Here is a 20,902-nt window from a genome sequence, read left to right as displayed (position 1 = left end):
GTGTTCATAATTGTTCACCAGTGCATTTTTATGGTAGTTACTTTAAAATCTTATCAAGTCCTTGTCAGATAATTCCAATATCTGTGTCGTCTCAATATTGGCATATGTTGACTGTCTTTTCTCTTTTGAGAAATTCCTGGATCTTGGTATGAAGGGTTATTTTCCATTGTAGCCTACACATACTGGTGTTATGCTTTGAGACCCCTGTTTCTAGATAAATCTAGTTACCTGTTACTGCCAGGCTGGGCAGTAGCCAGACTTTGTTCTCACACACAGCATCTGCAGACACCTCCAGCAGGGAGGCCTCCTCACTTCCAGGGTGGGAAATGGGCTGGTAGGTGGGCTCTGCTCTTAGGCCCAGCTTCTATCCTCCAATTTTTGAAGTTGCAGTATTTCTATTTTTCTAAAACCTATAACATTTACAAATTCTTTTTCCACTCTTATCTCCATGTTTGTGTTAGTCCTTGATATACAATTAACATATGTTATATACTCATTTATCAATCCTGTTGCTGAAGTTGCCCCAGTCATCTGTTGAATGAAGCTCATGCTCTAGTTAAGGGATCAGTAAAATTTTCTGTAAAGGTTCAGAGAATATTTTAGGCTTTGCAGGCCATATAGTCTCTTCCACTGAAGTGGACTTCCCTCTCCCTTTCTCTGCTCTCTTTTACACAGTCTTGAGGCAAGAGGTCCAGACAAAAGCTAGAATTTAATTTTTTTCTCCTCTTACAGGTAATGGAAATTTTTAGTGTTCTCTGACTCTCAGTGATGCTGAAGGGGTGTGGGTTATATGTGTGGTTTTATTTTATTTATTCATCTATATGCTTTTTTGAAGGGTATGTGAATTCAGGTGCCTGCTATTATTTTAGGGCAAAAAGATGTGATGTCTTCAATTTGGATGACCTAATAGGAAACATCTTGATTTTGCATAAGCTACAACCAGTGCTTATATTCCTCTGTGACAACACCAAGCAGTGCCACATACAAGATCTGTGACTTTGAATGAATCACCAGATCTCTGAGCCTGTTTTCTTCTATGTAGTTGCAAAGTTGCAAAGTTAGGATGGGCATAGGACATGGTTTATACTCCAGGCTTTTCAGTTGGGGACACATTTCAGGAGATTTTCAAACAATTTTTTCCCCAGATGAAGTTAAAGTGCCAAGTCATTTCTTTTATTAGTTTACTTTAGTAGTCTGAAAAATTGTATTACTAAATATGTTGGAAAACCAGTAGAGTATATAGAAGACCTTTCTGTTCTCTTCTGAACTTAAAACAGCATGGTGTGTTGGCCTCATTCTTGTAAATAGTGTTTTTCTATGTGATTATTAGGTAGCTAATTTGTGAGGGCAGGGAGAATTACTTTTCTGCCTGTTTTTAAATGCATCTATCTGATACATAAATGCAGAAGTTGGAATAGAAGTTTTCCCAGACTTCTGTGTCTCATTTTTTGTGAAAAATGATCTGAGGTAGGCATTGAGAGACAGATAAGGTACTTTCTACTTAGTAGGTTAATCAGCTAAGCAGATATTTTTGCCGCTAAGCTAAAACATGAAATTTGCTTACTTTTTCTGTCACTACTCCTGAGGCATGTTGAACATGTAAAGCAGTCAAACAAATATGTAAAATGGTTTTTGTGTTTCCTGTAGATTCTTGTAGACACTGTTTGGGCTCTGTCATACTTGACAGATGGAGGTAATGAGCAGATACAGATGGTTATTGATTCAGGAGTTGTGCCATTTCTTGTGCCCCTTCTGAGCCATCAGGAAGTCAAAGTTCAAGTAAGTATTTTTAAATTCTTCTTATTTGTATAGAATTGTTTGCTATAACCAGTTAACTTGTACAACTAGGCTTTAATTCTATCTGTAAGTGCTTATCTTCCAGATTTCTTCTGCTAGTCCCTGAGCCTCATTTTGTTGATTTCCAAATCTTTATCTCACCCAAATTCGTTGCTGAGTTCCACCCTGTATAGCCAATTGTTCTTGACCCTTTATACATACCATCTAAGAACTCCTTCAAGCTTTCCATGTTTTACTAGACAGAAATGAAACGATCATCTCCCACATACCTGCTCTTCTTCCTTGTCTGCTTTCAGTGAACAGCATGGCCTAAGCTAGAAATTTTGATTCCTCCTTGCAATTCCCATTCCATTACAAAATCATTTCAATTCTTCTTATATAGGTTCAAATCTGTCTCTCCTTATCTATCTGGAACCACAGATTTAGTTCAAGACTCTGTCTTTCCCCCAAATACTTGGAATAACCTAATTTCATTTCTACTTTCTCTCCCACTCTAATTAGGGGTAGGCACTTGCTAGATCTGTTCATCCTACTTCTACCAAAGTGACTTTCTAGGTGGAAATGTGTGCCCATTCCAGGCCTTTATTAAAATATATATGTATTTTTTTTGAGATGGAGTCTTGCTCTGTCCCCCAAGCTGGAGTATGGTAGTGGGATCTCTGCTCACTGCAGCCTCTGCCTCTTAGGTTCTAGCGATTCTCCTGCCTCAGCCTTCAGAGTAGCTGGGATTACAGGCATGCACTATCACACTTGCTAATTTTTGTATTTTTAGTTAGAGATGGAGTTTCACTATGTTGCCCAGGCTGGTCTTAAACTCCTGACCTCAGGTGATCCCCCACCTTGGCCTCCCAAAGTGCTGGGATTACAGGCATGAGCCACCATGCCCAGCCTTAAGAAACTGGACTTCTAGCATTTTAATTTAGATTTATTTTTTTTATTTAATTTCCTTTTATTTTTTGAATCTTTTTCCAACCAATTTTCACACAATTTTTTTTTCATGAAGTTTCAGTTTTTCACAAGAGACTATTTAAAATTCAGAATTGCTCTCAGACTTCTTGATGCTTTGTGAAAGGATGAAATAAGTGTTATTCACGCCTTGGCATTTTTACTTTTTCTCAGGATTATGAAAAATATAGAATCAGTCTTATAAGCAAATAAATTTATAGAAAACATTTTATCCCCACCCTAGACAGCAGCCCTCCGAGCAGTTGGCAACATAGTGACTGGCACCGATGAGCAGACCCAGGTTGTTCTCAATTGTGATGTCCTGTCACACTTCCCAAATCTCTTATCACACCCAAAAGAGAAGATAAATAAGGTAAGGCATATAATGTCCTCATCATGCTATTTCTCTTTCTATGTCTCATTTTTAACTGTCTCCTTGTTTCTATTGCTGCTTGTGTGTTTTTCTTAAAAACCACCGCAGTGAAGATGAGAATTATTAAATCACCTCTGCAAATGTTTTTCTTCAACTTTTTTTTTTTTTTGAGACAGAGTCTGTCACCCAGGTTGGAGTGCAGTAGCACGATCTCGGCTCACTGCAACCTCTGCCTCCTGGGTTCCAGCAGTTCTCCTGCCTCAGCCTGCCAAGAAGCTGGGACTACAGGCGTCCGCCACCACACCTGGCTAATGTTTGTATTTTTAGTAGAGATGGGGGTTTCACCACGTTGTCCAGGCTGGTGTCGAACTCCTGACCTTGTGATCCGCCTGCTTCAGCCCCACAAAGTGCTGGGATTACAGGTGTGAGCCACTGCACCCAGCCTTTTTCAACTTTTAATTGCTTCTGGTAGGTGCTGCCCTGATCATCACAGAGTAAAAAACATTTTTAGACTACCTGTGTTTCTATTTAAATAGACTGAGCATAGCAACAATCATTAAATTGCAGCCACTTGAAAGTGCAGACAAAATCTGCCATTTGAATGGGCTGGTATTTTTGTTAAACAAACAGATCATAAAAATTTGATCTCCCAGCAAAATTAGATTGAATCCAAAGACGAGGTGCCTAAATTCAAGGATCATAAAAAATTACTCTTTTTAAGATTTCAAGCTTCATAGACAAGTTTATTATTAATTGTGTAATACGTACTTACTAGTAAAAAGTCTTCATGTCTGGCTTATTTCATCCAGCATGTTTTCAAGGTTCATCCATTTGGCAGCATGTGTCAGAACTTCTTTCTGTGGCTGAATAAATACTCCCTTATATGTATACACCACGTTTTGTTTTTCCATCTTTCTGTTGATGGACACTTGGGTTGTTTCCACCTTTTCACTGTTATGAATAATGTTGCAGTGAACATTGGCATACAAATACCTATTTGAGTTCCCACTTTCAATTTCTTTGGATAGTAACTGAGAGTAGAATTGCTCGATCATATGTTAATTCTGGGTTTAGCTTTTTGAGGAACCACCAAACCGTTTTCTATTGCAGCTGCTTTACATTCCCACCAGCAATGTTACTAGAATTCTAATTTCTCCACATCCTAGCCAACGCTTATTTTCTATTAAAAATAATTATTGACATCCTAGTAGATGTGAAGTGGTGTCTCATTGTGGTTTAAATTTACATTTAGTTTACTAAAGTTTTGTCTGCCTAATATACTACCATCACCCAAACCCAGCAGAACTGATCATTTCTTCTTCGTCGTCATAACTATATTTATGTAGTTGCTTGACTATAATTTGACTGTTGAGTTCTTATAGAAAAGTATGGTGTCAAAAAACACATTTTAAAGATACATTTGTTTCAGTGAAGAGAAAGAAGCCAGAGACTTTCAGACTCTGAACCAGTTATTTTTACTATAGAAATTTTTAACAATATAGGTGATTTTTTTTTTTTTTAAGTTAAATAAATGTATTCCATAACTGGAAACAACTGAGAAGTGAGGAAGCTGAGTAGAAGTCAGCAGAGAAAGGTTTCGGCCTGTGATGCAGTATGTTCTTAAGTGAGGGTATCGTAGGGGTAGAGGAAAATTTCATAGAAATGCTGTCTCGGCTTCAGCAAGCAATTAGTTACTTCAAAAATTTTTTGCCTTGAAAATTTGTTACTTGCATCTTGAGACCATCATGGGACCCCGGAAGTAGAAGTTACCAACTTGATTTTCTTCCCTCAGCATTTTTGTTTGAAACTTTTAAAATCTAACTGTGCAAGAATAGTATAGTGAACACCCATGTACTCTGAACACAGATTCAGCAATTATTAACAACTTACCACAGTTGGATGGCAAAATAAATTCAGTTGTGGAAGAGGAAGATACACATGTGATACTGACCTATAAACAGCTCACAGACGTTTTTGATGACTTTTAAATCCTTTAGTTTTAGAATATTTATGTTATGTAGACCCATGCTAGTTAGATGGTTAATTTCTATGGAATACTTGAATGACTATATCTTGTGAGTAAATGTTTTTAAAATAAAAAATTCACCTTTATTAGAAGTAGTTTTTAAGTAGTTTTAGAAATTCAGTTGTATAGTGGCTGGGCGCAGTGGCTCACGCCTGTAATCCCAGCACTTTGGGAGGCCGAGGCGGGTGGATCACGAGGTCAGGAGATTGAGACCATCCTGGGTAACACAGTGAAACCCCGTCTCTGCTAAAAATAGAAAAAAAATTAGCCGGGCTTGGCGACAGGCTCCTGTAGTCCCAGCTACTCAGGAGGCTGAGGCAGGAGAATGGTGTGAACCCGGGAGGTGGAGCTTGCAGTGAGCCAAGATCATGCCACTGCATTCCAGCCTGGGCGGCAGAGTGAGACTCCGTCTCAAAAAGAAAAAAAAAAAAAAAAAAGAAATTCAGTTGTATATTTATTTGTGTCTTTTAGAGGAAGCTGCTTTGTTCACTTCTGTATCACCATTTCCTAGAATAATGCCTAGCTTATAGTAGGCCTATATACTAATGAATGGATAAATGCCAAGTTATTAGAGCCCAAATATAATTAATGGAAATTTCCTTATTACTTGTTTAAAATGGAAGATTTTGTATACCTAATCAGTTTTTAGATGCAGTCTGTTTAATGTAATTTAGGTGATTTTGTTATTGTCTATATAAAATATATTAAAATAGAAAGGCATTAAAGGTATTATTTTTCAAATAAAGGTGCCCTATATTTTGTTCAATTATAGGAAGCAGTGTGGTTCCTTTCCAACATAACAGCAGGCAACCAGCAACAAGTTCAAGCTGTAATAGATGCTGGATTAATTCCTATGATTATTCATCAGCTTGCTAAGGTTGGTCATATTATGAGTTCACTGAGTCTATTAATCTGTTAATAACCAAGACTTTTTGGATAAAGAGTCCATTTTATGATCTCTTATTTTTAACCTTCAGGGGGACTTTGGAACACAAAAAGAAGCTGCTTGGGCAATCAGCAACTTAACAATAAGTGGCAGAAAAGATCAGGTGAGTTTGCAAACCTGTAACTGTCATGATTGTTAATACTGGAAAGCATGCTACTCTCTTATGTTTAGCAGTTGCTGACTGTGTTGTGTTCTTTTTGGGGAAAAGATAACTGTGTTGCCCAGGCTAGAGTGCAGTTGCTATTCACGGGCGTGACCATAAAGCACTACATCCTCCAACTCCTGGGCTCAAGATACCCTCCTGCCTCAGCCTTCCAGGTAGCACGACACCCTGCTGGGGAATAGATAATTATATAAATAAAAATATGTCTTCTCTTTTGTTGTCTAGGTTGAGTACCTTGTACAGCAGAATGTAATACCACCGTTCTGTAATTTACTGTCAGTGAAAGATTCTCAAGTGGTTCAGGTGGTTCTAGATGGTCTAAAAAACATTCTGATAATGGCCGGTGATGAAGCAAGCACAATAGCTGAAATAATAGAGGAATGTGGAGGTAAGAGTGGATTGAATGAAGAAGAATATTTGAGCACTGGAACTCTGAAACATTAGTTCTTTAAAGTCAACTTAGTAGAAAGAAAATTACTAGGATATGTTGTTTTTAAATGATCACAGTATGTTGCTTTTCTTTATTCACTATGTTTGCATTCCAAGAGGATTTTCCAGAAGGCAGTAGTCCATACTTTGCAAAAACTGGTTGTGAAGGTCACTGTGTAACCTTCTAGAGATTGACAACATAGTTTTTTTTTGGAGACAGAATCTTGCTCTGTCGCCCAGGCTGGAGTGCAGTGGCACAAACTCAGCTCACTGCAACCTCTGCCTCCCGAGTTCAAGCGGTTCTCACACCTCAGCCTCCCAAGTAGCTGGGATTACAGGTGCATACCACCACACCCAGCTGATTCTTGTGTTTTTAGTAGAGACAGGGTTTCACCAAGTTGGTCTCGAACTCCTGACCTCAAGTGATCCACCTGCCTCGGCCTCCCAAAGTGCTGGGATTACAGGCATGGTCCACTGTGCCTGGCCTGACATTGCATTTTAGGAAACACTAATACTTCTCTTGAAGTCACAGTGCATGACAGCAAATTAACAGCCCTTGCAACCACTACATAAATTTTAAAGCTTTATTTAATCCAGCATTTCTTAAACTCCTTAACAATGAAACACTTTTGTGTGTGTGTTATTACCATGTAATTCTGTGGACCCCACTTTAGGAAATACTATTCATATACTTGGAAAAGGTTACTGACTTCTGAGTCACCTAGATATTTTGTTTCAATCTCGTAATGGTTCTTATGATTGCCACAACTACATGCCAAAGTTATTACCGTGGCAGTTACTTTGAAATTTTAATGAGAAATAATTGTGATTTGACATACTGTATTATTCTTTAGTAATGACATGTGAAACATATGTTAAAATTCTATTTTTAAATGTACATGTTCAATATGTACTAACATGTCTAAACCTTAGTTTATCATCATGTCATGTTTTAGATTTTTCATTGACTACTTTATATGAATATTGTTTATTTATTTTTTAAGAGAAAACAAATGCAGTAGGATCATAGAATACTCAAACCGGGAGGATTTCTTTTTGTTGTTGTTGTTTTTTGGTTTTTGGTTTTTTTGAGACAGAGTTTTGCTCTTGTTGCCCAGGCTGGAGCGCAATGCCTCGATCTCTGCTCACCGCAACCTCAGCCTCCCAGGTTAAAATTCTCCTACCTCAGCCTTCTGAGTAGCTGGGATTACAGGCATGCGCCACTACACCGGCTAAGTTTTTATACTTTTAGTAGAGACAGGGTTTCTCCATGTTGGTCAGGTTGGTCTTAAACTCCCGACCTCAGGTGACCTGCCCACCTCGGCCTCCCAGAGTACTGGGATTACAGGCATGAGCCACTGCACCCGGCCGGGAGGATTTCTTGAGAAGTTATTCCAGAGATTTTAAGGAGTCTTGTCCAAGGTCACAGAAGTAGGTTGTGATAGAAGCAAAATTAAAATCCAGATCTTCTTACTATTAATTCACTGCTCATTCTGCTTTTTCAATATTTTAAGATAATTAAAAATTAGCATTGTAGTCAGGTTCATAACCCAGCAAGTTTGAGCAACTTAGAGAATTATTACTCTTCAGCTTTTTATCAATATAGTTACTTCTGTCTATAGGAGTAATAATTAGGATACATATTAATATTTTATAATTGTATAAAGCACTTTGGCAACAATTTCCCCCATTTTTCTGGTTTATTAGTATATAAGGAAAAAAATGCAACCATTTTAAAATAACCTTCAAAAAGACATTTCAAGGAAGAATATTAAAGTTTGAAATGGTAAACTTGTGTATATGATGTGTGGAGTAAATATATTGGAAATATAAATGAAGGCATTCTATGGTATCTGTTCTGGAAATATTTTCCCCCAGGTTCATTGTGGCTATAGGACATAAGACCTCTATTCATTTTTTAAAGAAAGTTTTTCAAAATTTAAATCTTTCTCTTTTATACCAATTATAAGGTTCTAAAAACTTATTTTGTGGTTATATAAAAGTACTAACATTTGGAAAACAAAGAGAAAGATACAAATTACTTTATGAGGCAGTAAGATTAGTAAGATTGGCCGGGCGCGGTGGCTCACACCTGTAATCCCAGCACTTTGGGAGGCTGAGGCGGGCAAATCATGAGGTCAGGAGTTCGAGACCAGCCTGGCCAACATGGTGAAACCCTGTCTCTACTAAAAATACAAAAAATTAGCTAGGTGTAGTGGCGAGAGCCTGTAATCCCAGCTACTCGGAAGGCTGAGGCAAGAGAATCACTTGAACCCAGGAGGTGGAGGTTGCAGTGAGCCGAGATCGCACCACTGCAGTCCAGCCCTGGGGACAGAGTGAGACTCCATCTCCAAAAAAAGCGCCGGGCGCGGCTCATGCCTGTCATCCCAGCACTTTGGGAGGCTGAGGCGGGGGCGGATCACGACGTCAGGAGATCGAGATCATCCTAGCTAACACAGTGAAACCCCGTCTCTAAATTATCCGGGCATGGTGGCAGGTGCCTGTAGTCCCAGCTACTCGGGAGGCTGAGGCAAGAGAATGGCGTGAACCCAGGAGGCAGAGCTTGCAGTGAGCCGAGATCTCGCCACTGCACTCCAGCTTGGGTGACAGAGAGAAACTCCATCTCAAAAAGAAAAAAAGGATTAGTAAGATTATATTAAAGCAGTGTGGGGGAGTCAGTTCTAGTACTGTCACAAACTTGCCATATAACTTGAAATAAGTCTCTTTACATATTTATGCCACAGCTTCCCTCTGTCAAATGGATTGTTTGGGTGTTTTTTTAGACTGCCTGCCTCAGGGATCTGGGTACCTCACGGGCTTCTAAGAAGGAAAAGAATTAGTAGGATTCTGGTCCTCCAACTAGAACCAGCCCCGTGTTTTATCTGTATTTTAGACAAACCACCATCTTAAATGGGGGAGCAGTGTGTTCTGAGTTCCTTAGGATTTCTGCATGATCAAAATGAGCATGGTTTTGATTAGTATCTCCTTATCAATTAACCAGTTATTTTGATTATTTTATTCTTACCAGGTTTGGAGAAAATTGAAGTTTTACAGCAACATGAAAATGAAGACATATATAAATTAGCATTTGAAATCATAGATCAGTATTTCTCTGGTGATGATGTAAGTAGATATTAAAATAGGGTGTGTCTTCATGTAAATGAAAACCTATACACAATGTAAATTTACAAAGAGTTTTCCTTTTATTACTAGGATGACCTAAGTTTGTACTGTATTTCTATTAGACATTCCATCAGTCACTTTCTCTTACTTTGAAACTTCATTATAAGGTAAAGTTGTAAAAACAGTTCTTGTTTCATTTGTAATCTATTAACTAAGAAGAAATAGTAATTATGTAAGTGATGTATGTTCAGATAGGTTAAATAAATCTACAGATACAGAAACTTAAGGATGCAGTTTTGAAACGTGTTAAATTTTAAATTATTAAATTTGTTACTAAAATTATTGATTTATCCGAATATTTTTAGGTGATTAAAGCATTCACATAGAATTATTTGCTAAGAGGTAAAAAGTCAGTTCCACTTACATCATTATGTATGGTATCATAACCTAATAAGGATTTTCTTCTTGTTTTTTTATAGATTGATGAAGATCCCTGCCTCATTCCTGAAGCAACACAAGGAGGTACTTACAATTTTGATCCAACAGCCAACCTTCAAACAAAAGAATTTAATTTTTAAGTTCAGTTGAGTGCAGCATCTTTCCCACATTCAATATGAAGCACCACCAGATGGCTACCAAATGATAAGAACAACAGCAACAAAAGGCTCCAAAACACACATGCCTCTTTGTTTTGATGCTTCTAAAGCAAGCCATGTCTCAGTCACTTTGCAGTTGCCAAAAGTCACTATCACATGGACTGTAAATGCATATGCATGATTTCCTAAACTGTTTTAGAACTCTCCTTAACAATCTCAACTACCCTATTTTTCCCTGTTCCCTGGTGCCACAGGCTGACAACTGCAGTCTCCAATTTAGAATAAATATTCCATAGTGGTGACATGTCAGCTGCCCACTGATACTCCTTTGGAAAATGGTGCGCTGTGGATCAAGACACTTTGGTATGATGCATATACAAGTTGGAAGACTAAAGAGGTGCAGTGTGATCTGAGCCTCCATCATTGTCCTCCACAAACATATTTTCATATTCTTTATGTGGAAGAATAGATTTTAAAGTACAAGCCAAATGATTTTCATTGGTGGAACTGACACAAAAAAAGTAACTTAAAAACAAGGAACTTGGTTATTGAATAAACAGATAAGTTTAAAAAAAAAAAAAAACTGTACTTCATCTACCAGTAATTGATGTGTTTATTATCTGCCTCAGAAGCCAGGGTTGGAGGAAGAACCTTAGATATGGATATTAATGCTTTTGCCATTATACCTAATTTTTGAGAACAGCAAGCCCTATTTGACCACTCTCTTCAGCCTGTGTGTTCCTGCTGTTTTGAAGTAATCAAATGCTGTGCATGGTATTTTACCTGAGCTGCAACCTGTTATGGACTTGAACTTCTGTTTAAGTTGAAAGCAAGAGTCCCTGACTATAAAGGAAAAACAGCAAAACAAAAAACAAGACAAAAAAAAACTACAAAAGTCTAAAATACCCATTGGTGATGTTTTTTAAAAAATCTTGCTTTCAGCTTTCAGGAGTTAATATTCTTTGTTTTAATTTGATAATTGGATATGGTTGATTTATATTGGGTTTAAACTGTGGAGCTTTCATGTTTACTGTAATTTAGTCTTAAAATATTTTTTACTTAGTAACCAGTGCTTTTGATAATGTGGTTGGCAACAAACCAGCAACTATTTAGAAGTGTCATAAGACTTCATTCTTTGAGTATTGGGAAAGTTAATTCAGATCCTACTCTAAAAGCATCTTCATATATTAAAAGATTCAGACAGGGATCTGTGTAGAGGAGTAATTTGCAGTTATTTAACATAAACCTGATTTGCAGTGATCTCTAAGTAATTCTGCAAAATCCTATTACTATGTCAAGTTATTGCTTTTGGTAAATTGTCTGGCCCAGTTATTAATGAAAGAATATGGATTTGAAAATTTTTAAACTAAATAATTTGTGCTGTCACAGAAATGGTATTGTTGCTTTTGTTTACTGGGTATAATTTCCCAATGCATTGATGTGAAGGGATAGAAAATCTAAACTAATTTAGTTATCCATGGGGGGTGTATTTACTGTGATGAAGATGAGACAGATGCCATCAGAGCTTTGTGAATCAGCTGGGGTGTTTTCACTGATAAACAACACATAGCAGGTGTGCATTCATTACAAATATATGTATCTGCCAAGGTGGAGCCACTTTAAAGAGTGAGTTTTGTCTTGTATCTAAAGTGGATACAAGCGTATGTTTAAACTGCAAGATTTTTACTTGCTAGAGAATCTGTTTTAATATAGTGGTTTGGCCTCTGATTATTTATAGGTTTTATAAATTTTAGAATCAATTTCTCTTTAAGGTGGCTCAGATTTTTCAACTCTTGTGCACATAAAATTGAGTTGAAGTTCATTGTGCCTTTTTTTCTTTATCCAAATTTTGAGTTAAAGCTTCATATGGTAACTGCATCCTGTTTGGACACTATAGTCTAAATTTTTGAAACTGCGTGGTGTTCACTAAAAGTAGGAATAACAACGTAAAAGCGAATTAAGGTCACAAACTTCGGTGAAACCCTTAAAAGTCCAAATCTTCTTGATATTGTGAACTGTACCCCTTCCAGTTTAGTTTCTTCTGGACTTTCCTTACTTAACTGACAGTTACCTTTTAAAATTTGCACACATTATGATTAAAATTGGGCCTCTACTGTGATGATTCCTATTTCCTCTCATGTTTTAAAGTGCAAACTAACATTTAAGTGAACATTAGCATCAAGTAGTGCAGACATTTGTATGCATTTCCTTGATTCAATTTGTGACCTCACCAGTTTTGAATTGGAATTGCACCATTTCGTAGATAAAGGAAACTAAGTATATTGCTGCACTTTTAAGTTTTCAAAACAGTGTTTAAAAATTGCATTGTTTTTATTTTTTTTTAAACTCAGTTTAAAAAGACTAAAACGTTCTTTCAAAAGAGGCATCTAAATGTGTTCCTAATTTTGTATATGGGCTTAGGTTTTGTAACCAATAAAAAAAGCTGCTATCAAATATGATAAAACATTGAAAACTTATTTCTGAAAATAACTTGTTTGTTTTCTGTATGGTTAAATTTAAATTTGGAATTATTTTTTAAAAATCACAATGGAGGTAAATCATGAATTACTCTTTTATTGTATTTTAATATCTCCTTCACACCATTTTACTGAACTAAACTGAAGTCTGTTCACCTGGCACAGTTAGCCAAACATCCACAGCAAGGTTTTGCAGCAGGAAAAAGGAGGGCATTTATCTGCAGGCAGGGCACCAAACAAGAAAAATGAGGCAGCTCACGCTTAAGACCCAACCTCCCTCATGGCTTTACAAGCAAAGGTTTTTAAAGGCAGGGGTGAATTTCAGGAAAGCATAAGTTACAGGCAAAATTGTACATCAATACACAATGGTTTGGCCTAAAAATGTGGCCTGTCTTGAAGCTCAGGGTGGCAGGGGGTGACTTACAGGTCATAGGTGAATTTAAAGATTTTCTTATTTGCAATTGATTAAGGAATCAAAGCTTTGTCAAAAAACTTGGGGTCAGCAGAAAAGAATGCTAAGTCTGCCCCATGGGCGTGACTTCCTATAGGCCCCTCAGGAAGACATTGAGAACAAAGAATGGCAGTCAGAGCTCAGTCCTCAGTTCCCCCTTCCCTGGCCAGTGGATCCATTTGGTGGGGGTCCAGGTTTCTGAAGAACAACTCAGGGACATATGTTAAGATGTTATCTTTAGTTTCTATAAGGAACCAAATATCCTGTGACTTCCTTGCTTATTGTTTTAAGCTACTATTACTCTCTTGCTTATCAAGTTGCTTATTTATTCATAGGGCTAGCTAGGTGCCTGGAATTTCCCTTGAAGGAACTCAAAATTTTCCTTTATTTCCATGCTTGGGGGACACCTGGCGGGCCCTTAAGAGGGGTTCCTGCTCCATCTCAACTTTAACAAACCAGGATGATCAATAATAATGCTAGATTTGAGACTATTTTGTGACAAATAAGAATTACCAAAATCTGTATTAGTTTCCTAAGCTGTTATTACAAAGTACCACAAACCAGGTGGTTTCAGACAATAGAAATATATTGTCATCCACTTCTGGAGACCAGAAGTCTGAAATCAAGGTGATGGCTGAGCCAGGCTCTCTCTGGGGGCTCTCATGGGGACGATCCTTCCTTGCCTCTTCCTAGCTTCTGGTGGTTCTTGGCAATCCTTGGGTTTCCTTGGCTTGCAGCTGCATCACTCCAGTCTCTGCCTCCGTCATCACATGGCATTTTCCCTTTGTGTCTCAGGTTTAAATACTATAACTTAGAAAAAGCCCATTTTTTTGAGATGATGGTACGATATGACTTTCATCAAACAAAAACTCTTAAGACCTGGCTAACCCTTGAAAACATGTGACTATGGAAAATAGTAATCAGAGCCAACCTAAAAGTTTTAACCTGTTAGGTAAAGTTATGGCACTAAGTGAAATCTTGCATTAATTAAAAGAACAAAGGAGCAGCCACTTTTGAGTGTAGAAATGTTTACTTTTGTATAATGCCACTTCAAATTATTTTTAAAATAAGTTGGTATATAAGTAAATGTGATAATACTCATAGTCTTGCCATCATTTCTTTCAGAAGGGTCATCCTAAAGGGCGTGGTTGGTGGCAGACACCTGTAGCTCCAGCTACTTGGGAGGCTGAGTCAGGAGGATCACTTGAGCCCAGGAGCTTGGGAGCAGCCTGGGCAACATAGCAAGACCCTATCTTTTAAAAAATTCTATTTTTATATGAAAAGAAAATGTTTAAAGAAGGGTCATTCATCCTTTCGGGATTAGTTAATGCAGATAAACAAGTAAACAAGAGCAACTGACATTCACAAATGTCCGTTGTCTTACAGTGGTGGTTAATTTTTTAAACGCTAGTTAAACTGGGGAAGTTTACTTAACTCTTTTGGGGGGAAAGGGAATATAATTTCTGTATATGAAGCTGTGGGTATAAATGTTGTACTTGTTTAGATAGCTGAAAAACTGATAGAATGATTCTCCAAAAGTACTATATACAATGTGTGGGAAAAGGGATGTGGGAATGCAACCTAATCCCACTGTTTGCCCATAAAATCCCTCAACTAACTTAGGCCTAAATTGTTTTTTTGTTTTTTGTTTTTTGAGATGGAGTTTCCCGCTCTTTAGCCCAGGTTGGAGTGCAGTGGTCTGCCTCCCGGGTTCAGGTGATTATCCTACCTCAGCCTCCTGAGTAGCTGGGATTACAGGCACCTGCCACCACGCCTGGCCAATTTTTGTATTTTTAGTAGAGATGGGGTTTCACCATGTTGGCCAGGCTGGTCTCGAACTCTTGACCTCAAGTGATCTGCCCGCCTCGGCCTCTCAAAATGCTGGGATTACAGGCGTGAGCCACCACACCTGGCCTCAATTGGGATTTTTTAAACCCTGCACTATTAACATTTTCGGCTGGATAATTCTTTGTTGTGTGTCATCTGCCCTGTGCAATGTAGGATGTTTAGTAGTTATCCCTGGGCTCTACTCACTAGATAGCAGTAGCACCTCTCTCCTCTCCCCAAGTTAAGACAACCAAAAATGTCTCCAGAATTGCCAAACATCTGGGGGCCCAAAACCATCCCTGATTGTAAACCACTGTCCTAAATCAATTCCTATAGAAAACTCCACTCAAATGAGACAGCCTAAATCATGACTTTTTTGTGTGAACAGTCCCAGGCTTTCCTCAGATGCGTAAGATGAAAAAGGGAGATACAAATGTGCCTTTTCTTCATTCTGAGTTTTAGGAAAAATTGGAGGCAGGCCTAACCTAATTTCCCAAATCATATGTAGGAAACTCCAGGTAGTACTGAACACCTATTTCAAGGGACTTGGGATAACGAAATAGAAATACGGAGCAACTAGTTACCTCTTAAATTTATCCTGTGGCTAAAATACAGGGTTGTAAAACAATCAAATGTGTTAATTGCCCAAATCTCAACAAGTGTTTTTCAAACACTTCTAGGTGAAAATTTCAAGTTATCTAGGGAAAACGAGTTGGACTAGAAAATCATAGCATAGTTTGAAGATCACTTCTTGAAGCATTGTTGAGAGATTGGCCCCATCAGAAAACTTAAAATCATCTATTAAATTATTAAAAACAGAAACTATGGCTGAGCCATGCTATAAAGAAAGTATTCTCTGCAGGGAATTTCTTCTATAGCATCCCCCTTCCCTACGCTAGCAAATTGCCATACACCTTCTTGAGGAATTCTCTTAAACTGTGATACCCAAAGATGCTTGGGGCCTTGTGCCAAATAATGTGAGAAGCCATAAGATAAGGAACATCTTCGTGGGACAGCAACTTTACTAGGTGGTAAGTAAAAGTTTTATTGGTAATACAAGCCAAAGTGTTATAAAGTATACATTTTACATATTTTAAACATAAAATCAGATTTTTGAGGCAGGGTATTTTATGGAAACATTCCTGCAGGAGTAAGTCAGAAGAGCTTGAGAAACAAGGTACTCATTTTGAGGGAGCTTTGTTATTTATTGCCTAGCTTTGCTTGCTACAAGATCCTTTCTTAACCTGGGTGGATCGCTTGAGCCCAGGAGTTTGACACCAGCTTGGGCAATATATAGTGAGACCTCATCTGTACAAAAAAATTTTAAAACTTAGCTGGTGGGCATGCCTGTAGTCCCAGCTACTTTGGAGGGTGAGGCTGCCATACACCTGAGCAGAGATTGTGCCACTGCACTCCAGCCTGGGCCACAGAGTTGTGAGACCCTGTCTCAAAAGAGAAAGAAACTTAAATATCCATCAGTACAAATTAACTGTTTTTGATTGGGAGTAGACTTTGTTATTTCCAGATAGCAGAGGAGACTTAATCCATTTTTTAAATCAGCTTTCTTCTTCTACCCGAACACACCTTGCATTTCATCCATTCTCATAAAAGTCATTGCTGGACCTGGTTCCTGTCAGCTTGATGCACTTCAAGGATTCCAACGATAAGGAATGTGGTGTGACTGGTTTCTGGGTACTTTGGAATGAATGGGAACATTCCATTAACTGGACATTTGATTCTATTAATGTGGAGGGATTCTTTCAGTTATTTTACCAGCTTCATCATAATTAGATTTGTGATCAAGTCACGCCCTCTTTATCATCAGCTCTCTTTGACCCAACTCGTTAGGCATCTGCCCCTTTTCAACTAAATATAAGAATAAATTTCATATTCAGCCTAGTTTTTCTCATGAGATCACATTCTACATATGTATCCTTTCGATGTTTTGAGTCTTATATAAGTAAGAATTCTGACTAAGCCTTTAGAAACATTCGAATACTAGGCCGGGCACGGTGGCTCACACCTGTAATCCCAGCACTTTGGAAGGCCAAGGCAGGCAGATCACGAGGTCAGGAGATTGAGACCATCTTGCCTAACACGGTGAAACACCATCTCTACTAAAAATACAAAAAATTAGCCGGGCGTGGTGGTGGGGAGGTTGAGGCAGGAGAATGGCGTGAACCCAGGAGGCGGAGGTTGCAGTGAGCCAAGATCGCACCACTGCACTCCAGCCTGGGTGACAGTGTGTGAGACTCCGTCTCAAAAAAAAAAAAAAAAACTCGAATACTGAATACTCTGTCCTGTGCCAGGTACTGTGCTATGGCACAGGATACTTGTAAAAATAACAGGAATAAAAAAAATGACAAGTTTTGACAAATGTTAGAAAAAAATGAGGTATACAATGATATACATAGTAGAGGAAATTGGCTACTGAGAAAGGTGATAACCAGGCTAATGTTGAGCCCTTAAAAGTGCCAGCCAAAATTTTCACTGATTGTGGTAAAAAGGCAGGAGTTTACTGGGCAGATTGAATGGAAAAGCTTTCCAGCAGTGGAAGAGTCTGTACAAAGCCTTGTGAGAAGCACCATGGGGCATCTGAGGAAGTGAAAGAGAGCAAGTATAGCTAGATGAAAGATTATAATGGGAAGAAGGATTAACGGGAATGGGAAAGGGCTAAAGAGATAGGGAGGGGCCAGAGCCCACAGTCTAGTAAGTCATGAAAAGGATTTTGGTATTCTATATGGAAAATCATCAAGCAAGAGGGGTAACAGATTAATAAAGATCACTAGTTGGTAAGGCTAAGGACAGGAAATGTCCTTTGGATTTAGTGATGTAGAGGTTGCTGGTCCCATTGAGTGAGTGAAGCACAGAGACGAGATAGTGAATAGGTCCATGAAATGCATAGAATCAAGAAATACTTGGCTGCTGAGGAGGAGCTGGTGATGCCAAGTTTGGGGAGAGAGAAGTATTGGGGATGATTTCTAGGTTTCCAGGTTGTAGTAACTGATGAGTGGAAGTAACATGAGATAGAAAAGAGAATCAGACATTGGGGTGCAAAGTGATGAGCTCAGTTTGGGTTTTGTTGAGACGTCCAAGTGACCGTCAAGTAGGGCAGTTGGAAATAGTGGTCTGGAGTCCAGAGAATAGGACCAGGCTAGAGATTGAGTTCTCTGCTGGTTTTGCTGGTCATTAAAGCAGAGGGTAAGGATGAGACTGCCTGGATCTGGGGTCTGGAGTGAGAACAGCCTAGGACTGTGGTGTGGAGCTGCAGTAATCACTGGGCATTTGTAGTGGAAGATGCACTTGCAGAGGAAACAATGGCTAAGAAGGCTGTGTTCTTAGAAAACCAAAGGAGGCCGGGCGTGGTGGCTCACGCCTGTAATCCCAAAACTTTGGGAGGCTGAGATGGGTGGATCACAAGGTCAGGAGATCGAGACCATCCTGGCTAACACGGTGAAACCCCGTCTCTACTAAAATACAAAAAAAAAAAAAATTAACCAGGTGTGGTGGCGGGTGCCTGTGGTCCCAGCTACTCGGGAGGCTGAGGCAGGAGAATGGCGTGAACCCGGGAGGCGGAGCTTGCAGTGAGCCGAGATCGCGCCACTGCACTCCAGTCTGGGCGACAGAGCGAGACTCCGTCTCCAAAAAAAAAAAAAAAAAAAAAAAAAAAAAAAAAAAAGAAAGAAAAGAAAAAGAAAATCAAAGGAAAAATATTTCAGTGCTGTGATGCTGCTCAGAAGTAAACTAAGAAAACGAACTGCTCTTTGGGTTCACTGATGGGGAGGCCAGTAGTCACCTTAGTGAGAGCTGTATCAGTGTGATAAGGCAGGAACTAGAGTAGAAAGGACTGAGAAGCAGGGTCAAGACATGAAGACAGGGGATCTGATCAGTTTTTTCAGTTTCTATTTTGCTCCGAAGAGGAGGTGGGCAGCATGGTCCCTAAAGGGTGATAAGTTAGTTACAGGACAGGATCCAGAGCATAGGTGGCTAGATTGGCCATACTCAGTCGCCAGTTATTTAACTGAGCAGCTAGTATATGCCAAACTCTGTAATAGGTGCCAGGGATACAGCAGTAAAAAGGTAGCCACAACCCCTGGCCTTGAAGACTTACATTGTAGTGGCAAGAGATTAGCAATAAGTGCATAAACAAGGATCATTCTATCTGGTGTTAACTGCTATAAAAAAAATGGTATAGAAAGTGACCAGGGGAAAAAGTTCTTGTGTTCAGTGCCAGCATTTTTTTTATAATTGTAAAATACACATAAAATTTGCCATCTTAACCATTTTTAGTGTGCAGCTCAGTAAAGTATGTTCACGTTGTTGTGCAACCAATCTCCAGAACATCATCTTGCAAATCTGAAACTATCCCAATAAATAACACTCCACTTTTCCCCACGCCCCCCCTCCCCGCCCTGCCCCTGGTAACCCCCATTCTGTTTCTGCAAATCGATTATTTTAGACATTTCCTGTAAGTGGAATCATAAGTATGTTTTTGTGAGTGGCTTGTTTCACTGACCTCATAGGGTTGTGAAGTTAAATAATGTAGGTTTGTTCCCGGACCAAACTGGGGGTTGGGCAGCCCAATTAACAAGGTGCAGATGAACCGCGGAAGAAGAGTTTTTATTTCTGCAACCGGTTACAGGGAGAAGGTCTGGAAATTATTGCCAGACCAACTCATAATTACAAAGTTTTTCCAGCATGTATATACCTTCTAAGCTGTATCTCTACGTGTAAGAGTGCATTCATCTAAAGACACAAGTGATTAACAACTTCTAATCCTGAAGACCTTCCTCTGGAGCCTCAGGAAATTTACTTAATCTAAATGGGTCTGGCTGCTGGGATGATTACCCTTATTTTGTCTCCTGCTAAAATCATGGAGGCTTGTGGAATTCCTCCAGACCCCCAATAAACTTGTTTGTGGAGGCCTGGGGAGTTTCTTCAGATCCCCCAATAAAACTTGTTTAATCCTAAACGGGTCCTGTTAAGAATTCCTTCGTTATCTTGTCATGCTTCAAGGCCCAAGAAAGGCCTAGGCAAAACTTCGTGGGCTTTTGTTACATTCCAGCCTTTGTATACGGGCACTGACTCTTTCAGCTTTTAATATTTAACTTAACCAGTCAGTCAGTGCTGAAACAGGTGTGATGGAGGCCTGCGATAGTGAGACCTGGCCTGCCACAGGTGAAACACATCTATCGCCAAGCCAATAGGACTTACCGCTCCTCTCACCCACACTTCTACTTTTCTGGAGAAAAGGAAAGATTGTCAAAGTAGGCCACAAGGGCTTTAAGCCGGCTGGTGGCTGAAAACACCCTTAACCCCCTCACCTCCTTGGTAAGGCTCGCAGGAGCCTAACTGAAACCTTTCGCCTCTAAAATTCTGCCCCGGTCTACTGGCAAAATTTCCACTACCTGGGCTTCACTTTGTGGCTTAAAGTTTGAGCCTTGTTAAAAATCAAACAACATCAAAGGGTGTGGCCCTATTACCAATCCTCCAGGCTTGGTTTGGGAACAGGTTTGGTGGAGGGAGTTGAGCAAGTTGGTGAGCACGGTCCTCCTAGGGAACCTCCATGCGCGGGACCTGACAAAACCTCTGGGCTCAGCAGGCTGGCGAGGGTGCGAGGCGGGCAGGGAATACTAGCGCTGGTCCCGACCCTGCCGAGGAGCCCCGTTCCTCCCCGGACCGCCTTGGCCATTCAGCTCCGCTCCTCTTTGGCCATCCGGCTCCGCCCCTTTCCGGCCAGCCCCGCCCC

At 39.4% G+C, this 20,902-nt stretch overlaps 1 protein-coding gene across 1 annotated transcript in view; it reads left to right on the top strand.

Annotated features, from left to right (window-relative positions):
• Positions 1-12,862, top strand: part of KPNA3 (karyopherin subunit alpha 3) — a 96,259-nt gene extending 83,397 nt beyond the window's left edge. Inside the window, exons 11-17 of the mRNA XM_015121088.3 lie at positions 1,648-1,779; positions 2,987-3,115; positions 5,914-6,018; positions 6,119-6,190; positions 6,476-6,638; positions 9,708-9,802; positions 10,282-12,862. Coding sequence (XP_014976574.1) covers positions 1,648-1,779; positions 2,987-3,115; positions 5,914-6,018; positions 6,119-6,190; positions 6,476-6,638; positions 9,708-9,802; positions 10,282-10,380 — 795 coding nt within the window. The 3' untranslated portion in view covers positions 10,381-12,862. The remainder of the gene's footprint in view (positions 1-1,647; positions 1,780-2,986; positions 3,116-5,913; positions 6,019-6,118; positions 6,191-6,475; positions 6,639-9,707; positions 9,803-10,281) is intronic.
• Positions 12,863-20,902: the final 8,040 nt, after the last annotated feature.

This window comes from Macaca mulatta, chromosome 17 (genome assembly GCF_049350105.2).
Source record: "Macaca mulatta isolate MMU2019108-1 chromosome 17, T2T-MMU8v2.0, whole genome shotgun sequence".
Taxonomy (NCBI): domain Eukaryota; kingdom Metazoa; phylum Chordata; class Mammalia; order Primates; family Cercopithecidae; genus Macaca; species Macaca mulatta.
The sequence above is the reverse complement of the archived record's forward strand: the minus strand, read 5'-3'. Positions and strand labels throughout refer to the sequence as shown.